Source organism: Lytechinus pictus, chromosome 2 (genome assembly GCF_037042905.1).
Source record: "Lytechinus pictus isolate F3 Inbred chromosome 2, Lp3.0, whole genome shotgun sequence".
In the NCBI taxonomy this organism is placed as follows: domain Eukaryota; kingdom Metazoa; phylum Echinodermata; class Echinoidea; order Temnopleuroida; family Toxopneustidae; genus Lytechinus; species Lytechinus pictus.
The window spans coordinates 2,331,320-2,350,820 of NC_087246.1; the positions used below are offsets into that span (position 1 = coordinate 2,331,320).

At 34.4% G+C, this 19,501-nt stretch overlaps 1 protein-coding gene across 1 annotated transcript in view; it reads right to left on the reverse strand.

Moving 5' to 3' along the window:
* Positions 1-19,501, reverse strand: part of LOC129253684 (phosphatidylinositol 4-kinase alpha-like) — a 46,716-nt gene that overhangs the window by 7,651 nt on the left and 19,564 nt on the right. Inside the window, exons 15-36 of the mRNA XM_064107148.1 lie at positions 16,050-16,186; positions 15,265-15,549; positions 14,716-14,840; positions 13,839-14,004; positions 13,219-13,425; positions 12,813-12,887; positions 12,191-12,350; positions 11,672-11,799; positions 11,089-11,250; positions 10,464-10,723; positions 9,856-9,983; positions 8,053-8,288; positions 7,430-7,614; positions 6,599-6,731; positions 5,858-6,037; positions 5,087-5,207; positions 4,713-4,842; positions 4,196-4,339; positions 3,162-3,327; positions 2,578-2,682; positions 1,809-1,934; positions 119-239 (exon numbers count right to left, since the gene is read on the reverse strand). Coding sequence (XP_063963218.1) covers positions 119-239; positions 1,809-1,934; positions 2,578-2,682; positions 3,162-3,327; positions 4,196-4,339; positions 4,713-4,842; positions 5,087-5,207; positions 5,858-6,037; positions 6,599-6,731; positions 7,430-7,614; positions 8,053-8,288; positions 9,856-9,983; positions 10,464-10,723; positions 11,089-11,250; positions 11,672-11,799; positions 12,191-12,350; positions 12,813-12,887; positions 13,219-13,425; positions 13,839-14,004; positions 14,716-14,840; positions 15,265-15,549; positions 16,050-16,186 — 3,480 coding nt within the window. The remainder of the gene's footprint in view (positions 1-118; positions 240-1,808; positions 1,935-2,577; positions 2,683-3,161; positions 3,328-4,195; positions 4,340-4,712; positions 4,843-5,086; positions 5,208-5,857; positions 6,038-6,598; positions 6,732-7,429; positions 7,615-8,052; positions 8,289-9,855; positions 9,984-10,463; positions 10,724-11,088; positions 11,251-11,671; positions 11,800-12,190; positions 12,351-12,812; positions 12,888-13,218; positions 13,426-13,838; positions 14,005-14,715; positions 14,841-15,264; positions 15,550-16,049; positions 16,187-19,501) is intronic.

Consider the following 19,501-nt stretch of genomic DNA (forward strand, 5'->3'; position numbering starts at 1 on the left):
AAATTTGTGTAGAAGTAGATATTCCTAACTTGGCATCCCTGCCAAAATAATGAGTAAATAGGATAAAGAAGCAAATTTAAGGATAGAATGGATGGAGCAGAGTCAAAAGCGAACCTACCAATATGTATGATGTTTCCTCTAGTATCCAGCATTATATTCCCATTATGTCTGTCTTTAATTTGAAGGAGGAAACCAACTACACTGTATGCTGCCATACTTTGGATGAAATGACGTCTAGCCTGAAAAATAATATCAACAAAAGAACATGAGAGAAAATGTCATTTCTACAGTTTCCAATCAACATAGCAATTAGGCAGTTTACACTCTACATTATACCTGTACTTTAAAAAAATCTGAAGAATAAAAAAACCACAATGTACATGGACAGAATGCCTATCAATATTCATAGATAAACTACGTCGTATGAGGGTATATACATGTAGGGGAAGGCGGGGTAAGTTGTGATACTTTTTGCATTTTGCATGATAGAATTGATATGACTAATAATATTGTAGAAATAAATACCTTGCCTTTAAATATGATTATTGGGAAATCTTTTTCACCTATATTCAACTTTCTACCCCCACACTGAAAGTCGTTGTGACCTTTGAAAAAAACTATGTCAAGTGGCACAACTTGCCCCATCTGTGGGGTAAGTTGTGCCACCTTCGAGGGTAAGTTGAGCCACAAAAACTATGTACAAAATGTATGAGGGAAGAACCAGCATGTCAATTTTTTATTTAAAGTCTTTTCACTTGCTAATTCTCTAAAAATACTAACATTCTCTAAAAGTAAAAGAACTGTCATGTGAATTTGCTCTTTTCTGCCTGCATATTGATGGCTTTTTAAGGTTTGATTGTGTTTTCATTTACATTACCATAAGAATTACCATGGCTCAACTTGCCCCATGTTTGCTGGCTCAACTTACCCCAGTCCGAACTTAATGCGATAATTTCGCATCCACACATTTCTTATGGATCCATCATGTAAAAAACTGTGACAAGAATGAAGATCCATACCTGGACTGACAATGTTGTTCATATGCTTTATTATATGTCAAGAAGTGTGTGTGTAAAAAACACTTATCTATTTCACACCCTTTTTTACTTTTTTAGCTGAAATTTGTATTTTTCCCTCTAAAAAAAGTACTTTTTGTTTCAAAGTTGAAAACAATGTGGTGGGGTTAAGGGTTATGTAATGGGTCATCAATACATGACACCACCATAATGTCTAACTAATTCATTATTGGCCTGGGGGCGGTGGCTCAACTTGCCCCTATGCTCAACTTACCCCGCCTTCCCCTACTTATTCCCCACAAAGCAAGCATAGAATTTATTTCATCATCTGGCTTCTCCTCCAATGGCCCTTTATCTCTTTAAAAAAAGATGATTATTCAGAGATGCAACGCATCATGCTTATTACTATTAGTTTGCAAAGTAACCATAATAGCAACTATTTCTGCAGTGGAACAGTCAAGGATTTGATTTATATTTCTTTACAGTTCAAAACCACATCTCATGCATGAAATATGACTAATATTTCAGTCTTTTATCTTTGCATGTAGATGAATGACTAACAAGAACTCAATATTATCAGAAAAGCTATTTCAGGGGAATTTATGGAGAAAATATCAATATTAGCAAGAGAGGTTGCTACATATGATGAAATTCAAATTTCACAAAGATTCAATCAATAAAAAAAAACAAGACAAACAGTAACTACAGTTACAGGATGTTAGAATACTAGTGGAATGTCCCTGTATCCAATAAAACAAATGCCAGTGCTATCATTCTATGGCATAGTCTTACCTTCTGGAATGCTGGAGTAGTCTCATCTCCATACTTGGTTAGAAAATACTCGTACATCCCGATATCAGTCTGTCGACCAAGCTGATCACGAGATTTACAGTCTGGGACACACTGGATCACTCCACACTAATGATAGAAGAATAATACTCATGTTATAACATACTTAGATTTCATCTAATCCGACCTGATATATTGATTAATCAAATCTACTTCCTATTCATATTCCATTGGCCAAGGGAATATGATTACAACTAAGTTTATATCATAGTGCTTAGTACTTTCTTTAAGAGGAGTTTTTAAGCGACTCTACATTAGAAGAGCATAAGTCAGAAAGACCTCTGTGAATTGCATTTCAATTAATGATTCCTTGTACTTAATCTGAGTGGAGCAAAGCAAAATGTAAATGATTTATTATTTGCTGATTGATATTGAGAGCTTAAACCCAGATAGAGATGAGCTCCAATATAATTTGAATACATACATGTCCACACCATACATAACAGATGTGTGCTCAGGGTGGTGTTTCATGCAGCTGTCATTAGTTAGGTCTCAATTGAAACATAATCACAGGTGCTAGGTAAGCTACATGTGCATAGGGATACAGTGTGAAACACAAGATCAGGTCATCAGTCAGATGTAACTTAAACACAGCTTCATAAAATGTCCCCCAAGGTACTGAATATTATTCACTGCAAAATGATAATAAATTTTAATGTAATAAAATGTTCTTTGGGCATTGTTATCGCAAAGTTTCAGTGAGAAGACTTACCCCGGGTGAAGTAGCAACCACTTTGTATGGGACAAGGTACAGGTCTAGTCCCACTTGATGAAAGATATTCTTGAACAGGCCAATAACTTGCAGCGCTAGCATGTCCTGCACATAAAAGAGAAGATTTGCCCACGATCAGATGTAAGTATATGGTGATGACTAAGTAAGACTTTGAAGAAGCAAGTGGAAGTAGGGGGCAAGTGTGGTTGAAGACAGTCACTCCCATTCATTTGGAACAAAAAACTGTTTTTGAAACTTGACTTTTGATTAATAGGTACTACTAAATGCTTGCTGCCAGAAACACTACTAAATCATTAGAACCTAAACTTGAGAAAAGATATATTCCTCTAATACTTCATGCTTTCAAATGCCTTGGATACATGTTGCATCTTTTGCATCACAATAAAAAATCTTTTGCTATTCCTTTAGTTAGTCACAGAAAATTATATTTTTCTTTCTATATTGTCTTCTAATTCTGTTCGTCCGTCCGTCTCTTTCTTTGCAATTTTTTTTTTTCACTCTGTATTTCTGTCTCTCTCCCTTTCTCTCTGGTTGACACACACAGTCTGAACATTAAAACTGACCTGTCTGACGTCATCTCCGACCTTAAAGATGCAAGCCTCCCACATCTGTGCTTTGAGTGAGCGAGACATGGCACCTGAATCAAGACCTTTCAGACCAAGGTTTTCCAGTTCATGAACACCACACTTTTGAACTTTGAACCTGGCAAGGAATGGAGCCTTGGCAGCACTGTGAGACAAAATGTTATAGGAATATCCATCAGAAAGTAAATAAAAAAAAACTCAAATAGGACAAAAATGCAGTATACAAATATACGACAAAACAACATTGTACCTTTTTAGATAAATAGGAAAAATTAATTGGACAGACCACAAATAAATTAATATCAACAGACCACCTAAAAAATCCTTAAGTTTTTTTTTACTACTCCATCCCAAAATTCAAATTCATTTATTTCACATACAAGATACAATACATCGAGATCAATCAAAATTATTCCATAGTAAAGGAGTAATGAATATTGCAAAATGACAAAATTAACAAAAATAACAAAATACATAGGGTAATGAATGCGATGTGGGGGAATAGCAAAAGCCAAATAGACCTATCTAGGCTACTCCCTGATTAACATCTTGAAAAGGGTGTGTTTTCCGAACTCTTTAAAACTTGCTAAAGTAACTCCTGTCTTTAAGAAAGGTAATAAAATACTAGTAACTAACTACCGGCCCATATCAATTTTATCAGTTTTCAGCAAGGTTTTTGAAAAAATAGTATATGACAAATTGATGGCATTTATTTCAAAACACAACATATATAAGAAGCAATTCGGTTTCAGACAGGGATACAACACTGCTCATGCATTAATTGATTTAACTGAAAAAATAGCTAAGGAATATGAAAACAAAGCAATAACGATTGGTGTATTTTTAGACTTATCTTATACAATACAATTAGATGACATACCTTCTTGTCCTTTATTTTTACAACATACAATTGATGATTTTGATGAAGTTTACCCATAATACATCAAATGAAATTAGCAACACACTGATGGGATATGCAATCATACTTTTAAAAAAACTGTGACTTTTGTTACCTCTGCATGGGAGTGCCAGACTTGTAGTCAATTTCCATGACAACAGCTTCAGGGTTACTAGGCAGGTAACACCCAGGTTGTAGTTGAATGGTTGCTAGGGCTTTCAAACAGGCTGCTTTTCTCTCATCACCTTTTGGGTATGGCCTGAAAAAAAAGAGATAATTATTAAAGAACCTCTTTTGGTAAATAAGCATGCATCATAGCAGCTCAAATAAAGAAACTAAATATGTGCCTTTACTATTACAAGAGGAACCCATGTTCAACCATTTTGCTACAAACTTCTCTACCACTTGAGAGATTTTATAGAGAATCTGACCGTATTATATCTGCCAATATTTGACCAATCTGGGTCCTATTGCCTAAGAATTTAGTTCTGTAACAAGGCTCATCAGGCAATGAAATCAATGTTTCCATGGAAATACCATAATAATAAAGTTACTGAATAATCAAGTTTCATGCAACAGGACCAAGTTGTGTAGAAACACTCAACATATCAATACTCCTAAGGAAGCCTCACCTGATCTCGCCTGAAATGGCCGTTATCTTGCCAAAGAAATCAAACTCTCTTTCATAGAAGTCTTTGGCTGGTCCTGATAAGCTGGCTATGATACCTTCAATAAGAGATTCCAGGGCATCGGCAAACTCACCTGTATTAACAAGAATTACAATTTACTATATATAATTCTAATACAATTATTTTACATCATGAAATTCGATTAGTAAAATAAGTTAAAACACAACACATCACTCATCTATGATTGCTCACAAAAGAAGTTTATATAGATAAAACAGAATTAAGAACAAAGTTTTCCAGTTAAATTGACCGACCCAACATTCCAAAAGATGAGATTTCTGAGGTATCACCCACGAGACCAGTTCCAATATATTTACCATCTCTTTCTTTTCCCTCCTCATCTTTGAAGATGTTTGTCTTCATATTCCAGATCAGCTGATGGGCCAGGAGTTGGGACTTCTTTGCTAGGACCAAGATCAGCTCCGTCACAAAGCCAAACTGCAATATCAAGGAAAACAAATTAATACAAAATTACAGATACAGACGATACAGGTTAAAAGCTACCATTCTACAATCAATATAGTTTATAAATCATGGAAGACATTCACTTGAATACAACAAATATGCTGTTTTAAATGATCTCCTTTCCCTGGTCTCCCCACCCCCATACCTTTGCTTATTTCCTTCTACTTCTATCATTCTTTTATAATGCATGTTTAATACACATGTACAGTACAGGTTAATTATCAAATGCGATTCCATATAATATTTAACATTTTTTATATTCTTATCTCACTTCATCAACTACTCAAGCCATTATGATTTATTATCATTATAACTTTTTATATGGATTACAAAGTAGATACAATACACTTTAAAACGGTCCCACATATAGGAGGATAAACATACATAGTATTTGTAATTACTTCACAGTGATACATGGAACCAAAGTGTAGATCTCAACTTGCTAATGTGTCATTCTGATGAATACAATTTAACATTGCTATAGACCTCTTCTTTAAATAGAGATGTTAAAAGTGCAAATTGTTGGCTATGCAAGGGGATTATAATTTTGTAATCTTATTTGAATATGAATCAATATTAAAACATAATAATCTCAGTCACACATAAAGAGTTGAGACCAATACCGTATCATATCTGACAGCCTGAACCAGCTGAGGGACATAGAAGAGCAATGCCTCTGGTGGATAATCTTGTAGGACCCTGGTAGCATACTGAGCTGTCAGAGGGTGTGGGGGATACTGCTGGGAGAAGTATGACAGAGCAGTGACTGGTGGAACAGGTGCCCAGCATAAGATGTGACTCAACTGTAGAAATGATAGATTTGGAATTAAAACGGTTAAATACAGGTAATAGTGGATGATTACAGAGGGCTTGTAGATTTACAAGTGCCTTTACTGGGTTTAAATGCTACGGTGATCCTTATGTTTTTCCTTGAACAATAATCTTATTTTGCAACGCTCGATATTAAACATAAATGCCAGTTTTGTTAATGATCTCAAAATGAACTTGAACAGAAGCCAATAAAAAATTTGTATGAATCAATCAAAAAAATATGTGCGGAATGAATTTGGTAGAAAATGTCTAATTGCTGATAAATTAGCAAAATAAAGAAGGCATTCCAACGAAATGTAGGTTTTTTTTTTTTTAAATATAGTCACAAATAACTATAATTTTTAAGACTTTTACATGAAATCAATGTTTGATACTACTAAATTACCTGGAATGTCTAAGGTTTTGTCCATTCCAAGCAATCAACTGTAAAATATTCATATCATTTAGATTGCTACAATGCAGATTTATTCCATGAACTATACCACTAAAACTTGTGATCGAAACAAGAATAATAAAACCAAAAGCAAGCTAACCTCTGCAACATCTGAATCCACACTGTGTTCAGTGACCAGGAAGTGAATGGCACTGGGGAGGTCAGATACAGCCATAGGATTGAGACGAACCGATCGTGTCACCTCCTTGACAAGGCTCTCTGATGCCTTGAACCTGAGGTTACCACAAAGATACATATAGTGAGACCTATGAAATAGCTATTCGCAACAGGAATATAGTTCTTAAATCTAGCTCACATAGGAAAGCTGGAAGTAATGTAAAAATTGACAGTTCTAAACAAGTGGAAGTATCAATGCCCCTGTTTAACTTGCAAGGCTAAGCATATACTAGCAATAAGTAAAATTTGTAAAATCATTGATCCGTTTTTTATTTAATATTTTCTCTCACCATCTATCACACTAAAAAAAACCCACAATATGGCACAATCTTTTTCCTGTCTGCATATATATATGCACAATGTTCTGTTCATTCAACTAAATGTGTAGAATATTCTTGATCTATCTCTCTCTCTCCATCCATTAATTTATTAATGTATTCCTACACCTCAGCTTCTGGAGTAGTCACATATCCATCCTTTTATTAATCTAGCAGACCACTCAATCCATATTTATATCTTTCACTTATGGTATTATGCTTTCATGTCTCCTATTGAATAATCATTAATCAGCACATCAATCTCTCAGTAAAATATGTATCTCTTGACCATTCATCCCTCTATTTACCAATCCAGTAATCCATTCAACCTTCTATCCATCATTCATCCGACACTACATATATCGATAGACCCCTGCGATCCATTTTCCATCTAGCATTCATCCATTCACATATCCACCCATCTCTCAATCATTCACCTGACGGGAAGCTGACAAGCTAGATGAGGGGAGACCTCCCAGGCAAGGTGAGCAAAGTCCCTCCAGGTTCGTTCATTTGTTGGTGTCTGTACCCTCCAGTTAGCAACCAGCTCTTCTCCTGGTAGCTTGACTTCAGGGTTATCTAATGGATTGCACCAGCAACACAGTCTCTCTATCTCATTCACCTGAAAAATAAAAAATAAATCCTTTAAAATATCTGTTGACAGCTCCTTTCTTGGTAGATAATCTTCTAATCTGGGTATACAAAGAATTCAAGAATAAAACCCTTTATAAAAGCTTATTTGAACACAAAGTAAATTGGTTTTTAATCTAATATCAGCAGGGGAGATTGAGTTGATGTTTCCCGCAAAGCAAGATGCCATAGTCACAGACAGCATTTCATGCATTTTTTTCTTCCATGTCTCATGAACTTTTTGAGAATAAATTTAATTCCATAATGGCTTCCCCTGTGAAAGCTTGACTACGAATACTATGGTGGTATTAGGGCAAATAAACAGCACTGCTTCCCTCCAAAGAAAAAAAGGAAGTCCTATCTGTTTGTTTCTACCTACACTGTCCGATATCTATTTGTTTATATCAAAGAATACCATAAAAAAACCTACCAGCAGTGCAAGGATTAGATTCCTTCTCTTCATATACTCCTTGGCATACTTGGCTCCAACCTCACCACTCTTTCTTGTGACTGACGACCTTTTAGATACCACTGACATGTTACTAGATAATGGCATGGTGTTCATCCAACCTTGAGGGCGCACTACTGCTGACCTGGTGTTCAAGTACTCATTGCTGGCTCGCAGGTCCGCTGGGATGATACCTAGTGTGTGTACTTCCTCTGTCTCTGCAGGATTTTTTTTTATTATACAAAGTGAACATGTACAAATCAGTTAGGTTAACTGTTAATAGTGATCACTTCATTATAAGTTAAATACTACTACTAAGAATAATCATAACAATAACAATTTTCATTCACCAAGGGTAGCCAATTATCATCTGCAATAAAATAGCCAAACATATTGGTTTATTTCACAAATTGAAATTTTTTCCTAAAGAAACTCTAATGATCTTATACAACACGTTGATATTGCCACATATGTATTACTGTATTCTTACATGGGCATGCTCTAGTATGCAAAGTACTAATAGACTTTTAGTGCTACAAAAGAAAATTATAAGACTCGTTTATCACAGCCAATACCTTGCCCATACCAACCCTATATTCTTTAATCTAAAAACTCTGAAAATGCCTGATATATAATTAAGTATACCAATGTGAAATATTTATGTATTTATGTATCCATAAATTATTACCAACATCTATTTTTTCATACTTCTAACTGAACAGAAATATTCATGAATATCAAACTAGGCATTCCAACAATTTTCCCTTTCCTTTAATTTGGAATGAATTACTTATTACAATAAGACAGAGTCCAACGCTGAATACTTTTAAAAGAAAAATGAAATCTTTACTATTACATAAGTACCTCTAAAATGTAACAGTTTGATATTTTAAATAAGAAATGTATGCATGTGTGTTTGTGGGTATTTGAAAACGAATGGTGTTTGTGTGTTGATGTATGGGTGTATGCTTTAAATGTACTATTTTCAATTAATTTTACTTTGCTTCTTTTAATCAACAATTCAAAATTTAAATCTACTGATCTTTATGGAGATTGGCTTTCAATACAAGGCTCTGCCTTTCTGTCTCTCCTAATACTTTCATTTGTACATTTGTATTACTTGTTTTCTTTATCTATACTCCTTTTCATGTGTGTATATATCTACATTGTTATATGTATTTAATGATAGTATTGAATAAATGAAATGATAAATGAAAAATTAAATTAAATCTAAAAGCTAATCTTCCAGCAGGCTGTGCATAACATAAGAGTTATTACCCTTCTCCATTCTACTATGCCATGTGTCTAAAAGAAGGCATAACAACTTTTAAGTCTTGGTATAACACAGCCAGGAACTGAACCCACGACCTGGGTGCTCTACTACTGACCAACAATGTTGTATCATAGGTAAAAGATGAAAGTTTTCTCAATGATATCTCCTGAACAGTGATCTTGCTGACGTACACAATGATGGTACTTGTGCCTCTTCATCTTTGCTTTATCAAAATTGAGTAGGTTTCTAATAAATATTTGAGATACATAATTGCACAAGCAGACTTGTAAATCTTGAAATAGAGAAAATATGGCACATTTCATTTGTGTGATCATATAGAAAACAATGTAAATACAATTTTCATGAAATTTTCATGGAAAGGGATGAAAATATTTTCATGAAATGGTTCATTTTTTTTCATTTTGGTCTATTTTGCATAGACATACATGTATAATCCATGCTTCGTCTGGTAAGTAAATCACAACACCAAACAACAAGGTGATAGCACTGACCTTGTACTACAGCTGTGGTAGCTCTAAGGTATTTTTTCTCTGCTATCATGGCATGGAAGAACTTGATTAGAATACTGATATCTTCTCTTAGCTCACTCACAGACTGGGTAGGACAGACAGGTGCAACACTGCAAGAGATCAAAACATTCCTTTTATCAATGCTAAAAAAATAAACTGTTTAACTTTCACCCATCATAGCACCAATTACTTGACAACATTCAGTGACTCGCTAACGACTCCTCAATCTCTTTGAAATTTGTACAGGGGCTAAAATGACTAATGACCATAAATGTAACCTAGTAACCTGTTTCAACCTTCCTTTATAGCAACGTACAAGTAAAGTCTGTTTTCATGTATGTTCCCATTTACAATTTTGTAATGACAAAATCAAGTGAAATACATGTAGCATGCAAGTACTCACAGATAAATTCAATTGCACCTTGTCAAATTTTGAAGACACAAATTAATGAAATATGTTTGAAGGAAATGATTAATCTGCACAAAAATAAAAGGAAATATTAATGCCAATAATCGAATTTGAAATTATGTACTAGTTTATAATAAGAGATTAAATAGGATACAAGTTTTCAGAAAGAAATGTTAATCACCTGAAGAAGTCAAAAGCAGCAGAGTATATCCTCTCTCTCAGGACATTCTTACCCGTACTGCTGGGTAGGATGTCACCCTGAAGAAGAGAGAGACCCATACACAGTAATCTGAAACGAGGTCCCATGGCTGCAATGTGTCTTGAGAGGGAGCCCTTTGTCTGTCCAACCTGCATTGGTAAGGAGCGGTGCAGGATGGAAATGAAGATCTCAACAACGTTGATGCTGCTATATTTGATGCTCTCTAGACGCTGGTGTAGGAACTGCAAGAGGTTACACAATGATAAGTACTTGGTTGTAACGAAGTGACAGCAATGATAGATACAATGGTTGAAAAAAATTTGGTGCTAATACAACTTGCAGAACACTTGGTTACTTCCTCTAGATCTCTAAAAAGTGTATTTCCTATGAATTTATCTTTAATGTATTGTGGAGTGAGAGAAATGTAACAAATTATGGATGCATGTATATATTTTTTTCTCCAAGCCGTTTATATCTATCATCATCATAACCACCATCACCATCGCTAACAATGCATCAAATCATGTAATTATGAAATCATCAAAGTCATCCCCACCAACACAATAAACATCCTTGTCATCTCCATCGCTATCATTATGATAATTACCTGAGTCCAGATATGATGTGGTGTAGCATTAGGTGGGTTAGGTTCCGGGATATCATCACCACTAATGGCTGCCAAAGGACTAGGCTCTTCAATATCAATAGAGAACAAACCAAGTCTCTTGTCCATACTCATTTGCCATGCTCCAGCCATTTCACGCATTAACTAGTACAATAAAAAAACAAAGAAAACATACATCACTTATTATGAATAAATATAGAAAATCATCAATTGTTGAATTTATGGTAGCAAAAGTAGATTTGTCAAATGTTTGTATTGCAGATTGTTTAAAGCAACTATATCTTTGAAACAATCTATCTCAAGTTTACATATTACTAGGTCACCCAAAATACTTATGCTTTTCAACTAATATAAAACCATTACTTTCAAGCAATACAAACAAACAAATCAGGTAATTGCTCAAAGAATGCAGGTGCAAATATTGCAATATAACAAGCGAAGAAATAAAAACAGATAATTGAAAAAAGATATTATCCTGAGTTTCATAAATCTGAAGCAGACTATTTTTAACTATCAGATATTCTTAGAGTATTTTGTTTACCAAATGAATGCTCTCTTAACTTACCTGGAGTTCCATGTCTGGTCTTGCAGCTAACAGCCATTCCCAGCATGCCACAGCCTTCTCCATAGCAAGTGTTGTAAAGAGTTTGACTGGTGCCCGACACAGGTTGTAGAGCAAGTATTTATCCACACCTATCATAGCACAAATGATAAAGTGAAAAGGACATTTGTGAATTTTCATGTATTGCAGTTTACATATTTTGCATAGATATACTCTCATCAGCATGGAAGTTTCTGCAAGATATGCTGTTTCATGAAGATCATTCTTATTAGCTTCCTCGGTACAGGTAACAACATCATCATCATCATCATCCTCATCATCAACATCAACATCATTTTCAGGACCAACATATGCCTACAGAAGAATTTATGGTGTACCATGAAACCACTACACTCTTCCTCTTCGCCATGGAAACCTTGTCGTTACTATCTCCTATTCCTCCACCTCAGCAGCAGCACCATCATTATCATTTACATCAGTATCATCATCATCATTTTCTATCACCTTCATTATCATCCTTACCTTCACTTGAGATGAGTAGAGCACAGACCCTGAACATAGCATTAGTGAAGGCATCTTCTTTCTTAGAATCACATGCCTTATTAAGCTGTCCATTCAGTACATGAGATAAACTCAATCCTCCAGGTCCTGCATCAGTATAGATGGCTTGCATCCCTGATACCTTTACAATGGATAGAAGATGGTATACATCCGACATGTTTGGTGTGGCAGAGTCAGTCAACAGTCACATTCAATTTATCATAAAACCTTCAGAGATCCAACATACTGAAAACCGTTGACTGTACATGTAAGCTGAAATGACCTTAAAAATGTTTAAGTTTGTTTTTGCTAATATTTCAGGCCTATCAGCACTAAACTTTGGCCAAACATTTCAATGGATGGCCATTGCAGTATATGAAAAACAAAAAAGGACTGCAGTATAAATCCCATAAAGGTTGAAAAAGGTATGATCACAATAGCTGTATTGCATTTGCTTTTTTGTGTGTGTGTTTTTTGGAATGGAAATAAAATATCATTCAGTCATGTAATTACAAGGCCTTTAAATTACCTAGAACAAACTATTTTTAACAAACTAAATCCTATAAACTACGATCTGATAGTGAAATAATTGATATTCATTTACCTCTCCAGCAAACCTGCTTCTAAGACTCATTACTGATACAAAGTTGGCTGACTCACTTGTTAAGCTTTCAGAACCCTGGTGAAGAAAAAACAAGTAATGTATTTGACAATGAATCCCTCTCTGTTAAAAATAAAAAATAGATTCTACGGATTGCCATAAGCATGAAACGAGAGTAACACAGGTTCATCATACTTTTTTTTTGTATCGTTAAGCAAAGACAATATCAAATTCAACTATTATCAAGACAATAACAATGATTTTCAAGAGGTAGAATTTCCCAAAAGAAACACGTTAACGTTGGGCAAACTAAACCTTGTTTCTAAAAAAGGTCAATATCAAGACAATAACAATATATGGCTGCCCTAGTGGCCTCAAGTTTATGTGTTAAAGAAGCATTATAACTCACTAATGCAGTGAGTCCTTTGTTAAACCCTGCACACTGGAGAGCACTCTCTGTTGCAAGCTCCAAGGTGCTTCTCTGTGAGAGACTGTCTGAGGAGTTCTCTAAATGAATGATGTATTGTTGGATGTGGGAGCGTGTCGCAGAGGCTGCCCACTTCATAGCCTCTTGGAAGATACCGCCGCAACGGGCAGCAAAGTCACGGATTATGCCCTGTTTAAGAAAATAGTGATTATTGTTATTTTCATTGTAAGCATCATCACAATCACCATTATCAGCACTATTTCTATCATCACAACTAAAACTGTCATCATAATGAACTTCTCAATCACAACCTGCAGTATTTTCATATTTGATTTAGAAATAAATTGACAATGCAGGATATCTTCACAATATGTTTTGTCACGAGAAATAAACTGTTGTAGAAGAAAATGTGCATTATGCCATTAGATTTAGTTCTTGTATCATTAAATTATAAAAAAAGATTATCATGATCTTTAATCAAAAGGCATTATCCTGAATAATGTTTGCAGTGTACATGTAATTTCAAGATACTGTGTAAGGTTTGGACATCGCTCTACCCGATCAACTAAAACCAAATAGTTGGGAAGAACTAAAATGTGTACCTCTCTTGATTCCTTGGTGTCCATAACAGTCAGCATGAACCTGCCTTCAAAGACAGGATACTCTCTGACTTCCTGGAGACTATCCTCTGCAGCTGCCTTTGATAAGAGCTGAAGGAGATCAAGCATACTCCATAGAACATCACCATTCCATAGTAACTGAGGAAACCTGGACAGTGTCAGGAATTTAAATATTATTGCCATCTAACCCAAGTATCATTTTATTTGATTAAAGACAGTAACAAAGTATTGATTTTCATTAAAGCAATTGACCTGAAATGACGGCTGACCTTGACCCAGTGACCAAACATTATAATTATGTAAATACCACTTCCTGACAAACATCACATCAAATCGTAACAGAATAAAAGACTTTCCATTAAAAAAAATCAATAATTCAAATCTTAAACCTTGGCTAAGTTTTTAACAAGTTGATACCAGTTCATTGACCCAAGAGTGACCTTAGACTTGGTCTCGTGTACTGACATGCATCTTTTTGCCAATACTTGATAAACAATATAGGTAAGTTTCATTGACAAGGAACTTATACTTTTGAGATCAACTAGAAAAGAAAATCTTAACCTAAGTTTTTTCATGTTGATACCAAAACTTGGCCAAATTTCACTGATTGTATTTGACCTATGATCTTCATGATATCGACCGACACTTGTGTTACATGATCAGTGACACTGGAATATCCTTAACATTGATAAAGATTTTATGTTGACAACTTCAACACCAACCCTGTAAGAAAATCAGCATCTTTTTTACTTCTGCTTTGCAGGCAAGGAAAAACAGAAATATAGAACCTTGTACTTTTGTGTAAACATGCAGTTGTATAATAAAACTTGTTATTGTTTTCTGCCTCCTGCATCCTTACCTGTCAACAAGTCTTGAAAGGTATTTATCAGCAACCTTTCTGATCTGTTTGAGGACATGGTTGAACTTGACTAACAGGAACTGAGCATGATGGACTAACTCCTTCTCCCTCTCCTCAGTACGGGGCTGAAAATATCAACAAACACACACAAAATATAGCATTGGTCATCCATTACTGGTGAATACTCTATCAATAATCTTATACCATTAGTTTGCTCTACTTGCACAGTAATTTATTCACACTACTCGCTTATATCTTCTAAGCTGAGGCCAAGGATCTTTTGGATTCATTTGATCCATATAAAACCTGGGCTTTTTTTTTCTATTTTGATAAGGAGTGCAATATATATTCATATTTTTTCCCACTTGCATGAAGAAATGTGCCACACAATGCAGAAATATAGAACGCTGTATGCTTCAACAAATTTGATCTTTTGCACACTGTTATTAGGAGAAACACATGAAATAAAGCACAGAAAAGAGTATTTTACTTAATATAAAATTCGTAATTTTTAAAATAGAAATCTTACAAAAACTAAAAGGAAATTACCATTTTGGCCTTGATATCCAAGAACATGTCAAAGACCTTATCAAAGGAAGCTAAGAGACACTGCCACATGCCAGCTTTATCCTTGATGATAGCCTTGTCTTCCAGGTAAGTAAAGACTGCTGCAAAGCTGGTTGGTATGGCATTGCTGACACGCAGGGTCTCAAGCCGATGAACCGATAACAGGTAGGTACATTGGGCAAAATTGAGCTTGTTGACAATGACTGTGACCTCAGGAGAGTGCTCCATGAGACTCAAGATATTCTGACGGAGTTCGTTCAGGTCATTCTGATTCAAGGATAAGAAGTATCATAATGGTGTTGTGGTATAGTGGTTAATTCAAAAGACTTCAAAACCATGAGGTAAAAGGTTCAAATACTGTACAGCCCATAAATTTCAAGTCAGCTTCTGAGTGCGTAACATACAAGTAGATCAGCATTTGGAATCAATACTATGGATCAAATTAAACTAGATTATGTACATGGTAACATTTGTACAACATGATAACACTTGTGAGAAAGGGGGAGGATACCATGTGTACATATAATGCATTTTTTTCATTCCATTAACTGGAACAGGCTACCACCTGCAGCAGTACCTTCAAAAGAATTGGTATTGCCATCACCATCCTCTCAAACATACCCCTTATCTATGCAAATAACATCATGATTGTCAAGATGGGCTCATAAGCTTTATGCTTCAAGTCTCAATAACCAAGTAAATCAAGAGGGAGGGTACAATTATTTGGCATTGTGTATTTACTTCAATCTACAGAGTATTCTACTCACATATGTCATGCTATCATTCCTAAGAGCAGAGTTGTATTGGAGTTCTGATCGCAGATGTTCCCCGGGACTAGATGTAAGAAGGGGAGATTTGGCAGCGATGTGACAGACTCCTTCATACCACTCCTTTGGCCACAGACCTATAAATAGAACAGAAGGCATCATTATGGTAAATTCTTGAATCACTCTCAATTCATCATGCCTGTGTGCTGTGCAAGGCATGCAACTGTGTGTAACACCTCCAAGCTCCATGCTTCAGTCAAAGAAAAACCATGTGAAAACACACAAAAAATGTAAACAAAGAACAAATAACCAATTTAACATTTAACAAGGGGGGGGGGGTATTGTATGACTGTAGTGTACTGTATACATTAACAGTAACTAAGGACAAGTTTATTTTTCAACACTTATACATGTTTTATTTCATTCTTTATTTATATGCGTAAATGTAAGAAAAAAACTTTTGCAGCCTGCACAGTACATCTCTACAATTTGTGTGGCATAAAAAACTATAAGCATATCATGATTTAAAAACTGTCAACATTCAATAGCAACCAAGACATTTGTTGAACTGCTTAAATGACTGTCTGCACTGAAACTCCAGTGTTTCTAATAGAACTGAATGTTGGTTTAATTTGAAGTTGCAAGCAATATCATGATGTTGGGGGCAAATAATCATTGCCTGAAATCATGCTGATCAATGGCAGATCATCATTGCTAGAAATTGATTTCACCTTTGCAAAAAAATAATTTTCTTATTATTATTACTAATTTTCATAGATGTTAAACTCATGAATACTATTGTTAAAGTAAAGCTTCCAGTGAATGTTAATAATAACCAATGGCATGCATATGATTGGCCTGCCATAATTTGTAATTCCAGCCAATGTTAATTAAAAAAACAAATAAATTCTTTGTTTCATGCAGTCATGAATGGATATATTTCAAATTTGTAACTTTAATCCAGACATGACATTGAAACCAGAAAAATTTACAAACACTGCTAATACATTTAAGTAAAAATGTGTCCAATTAATCCATTTTCAAACAAACATGTTTCATTCTCTAACTAAGACATCCTGCTGCAATAAGGCACAATGAAGTATTATCATCAAACAACATAAAAAAAAATGTTGTCACAAACATTCAAATAAGTCTGAGAATTCACATTCATTATCTCAAAGAAGCAACACTGAGCAATGATAAAACAAGCAATCATTTCGGGTCATTCTTTATGTTAACTTGCAGGGCTAACATGAATGAGGATAAAAAGTTAATGGAATCCTAGCCATGGACCGTCAGTGATTGTTATTTACCATGGAAATTAGATAGTCCTCTTTAAAATTTTATAATAATTATTGTACATGTAGATCACGATGATGATTATTGTAATCATGATCAATTTGGGTTTATTTAAATCATTTTGATGGTGTTTGATTGATATCATCATTATTAGTAACAGCGGCAATAGAAAATCGCAATCACATAAGCTATTACATGAGGATTCCATTGACTTCTACTAAAACTATCCATTCTGATATCAAAGGATGGATTGCAAATTCAAAGGCAAATATTAACATTTTATTTTTTCTTCTTCTTTGACTTCCAAGTTCAGTTGCTATTTTGTTGTATTCTAACAAATCATGAAGTGCAAAGATGCATAATGTTTATGAAAGTTTTAGACATCCTATAAAAAGAAAATTCCAGACAAATAAAGAACAAAATGAAGCTTAGGATTGATACTTGACGGACAAACAACTTCATGAAAACACCATTTGCACAATATGCAATTATTTCTCTAAAGTAGCACAGGAAATTTATCATGTTTAAACATCTTGAGAGACTGACAAAGTTCCTATTGAAATTTTTTTATTTTTTTTAAAGAATATTTTTATGCCAATATTCACCTTTTTGTTGTGTCAGGGGCAAAGGAATGGAAACATAACAATGTAAACGAATGTTGAAATGAAAATAACAAACAAAAAATAACAACAACCAAAAAGAAATAACAGAAATAAAATCAAATATGGTCATACGGCGTGTAGTTTGAGGTACAATATTCCATATCTTGATACCTAGGGGAAAAGAGAGTAAAATCTGATGGAAAATATGAAACCACAAGAGAAGGGATTCCAGCATGATAATGGGGTTATAAAGGACATGAATGTAGAAAGAATATGGGAATACAATATATAGAAGCAAACTTGAGTCCTGATAGATTATTGAAGTTAGTCTTAAATACTGTATGTATGGATTACAAAGGGTAAACAATATGAAATATGAATACAATACAAGACATGACACAGGAAATCAGAAGATATATAACTTTGTGTCTGAATCATAAAATCATCTGTACAATCAATCTCACAAAACTTGGCGTAATGGGGCTAAGAACACAGGGTTGTTGATTTTTTTGATTTTTTTTTTAAACTAAAAAAAATCTGATTTTTTTTATTTAAATCGGATTTTTATGATTTAAATCAGATTTTTTTTATTTTTTTCCAACGAAAAATAATGGTCGCACTTAACAAGTTTTAAACTATATTTAAATTGTTTTACACCAATAATAGTGGTCAAGTAGTCTTTTGAACATTGTGTATTGTACTATTTGAGACAATAATCCACTTATATACAGGTAATTTTTTATTTTTTTATTTTATTTATTTGCATTATAGAGAGGGACATTTTATGGAAGCCCAAGTAATGTTATGTATTATGTATACATTTAAACTCTTGAAATTTTTATATCAGTCAGTTCAAAACATCCGAAGTGTTACTCCAATGCATGAAGTACTCAAGGAACTTGAGAATTTCCAACAAAATTGACATTATTAAAGGCCTGTTAGGGTTCCTATACTGCCCTTGGGAATTCTAGCTGGGAATATTTCCTAGAATTATCACATGGGGGATTTTAGCTAGGAATATTTCCTAGAACTATCACATAGGGGACTTCCCAACTAACAGCTGGTAATAGCTAATAAACAAAGGGTTTTGCAACTTAAGTAATTGAAAGAATGGGTATTAATAGTAACAAGAAGGAGGTACATATTACAAGTAGTTCAGCTGTTTTGTAAAAGTATCCAAGATGTGGACTTTGAGCACCTTTGTAGATTTTATATATTATTTTATTGAAGATTTAACAGTTTGGTGTACATACAGAGAGTTATTTATCATTACTTTGTTAGAAACTTGTTGTTTTCATCAGTTTTGCTTGTTTTACAATTTGAAAATAAAACAGTGGTGTTAAATCAGACTCCATGAGGGTGTATCATTCTTTTAAAGTATCTCTAAAGCATGTGGAACAGAAATGAAAATGATTACATTGAAAGTATCTGTTAAGGACGTTCCACAGTTATGTTTGTGCGCATTATGATCTGCGCAAAGTTTACACTCTACGCGCTGACGTCACAATGGATGAACAGGTGATTAATTAGTTGCGGGTATGAGCTGATTTT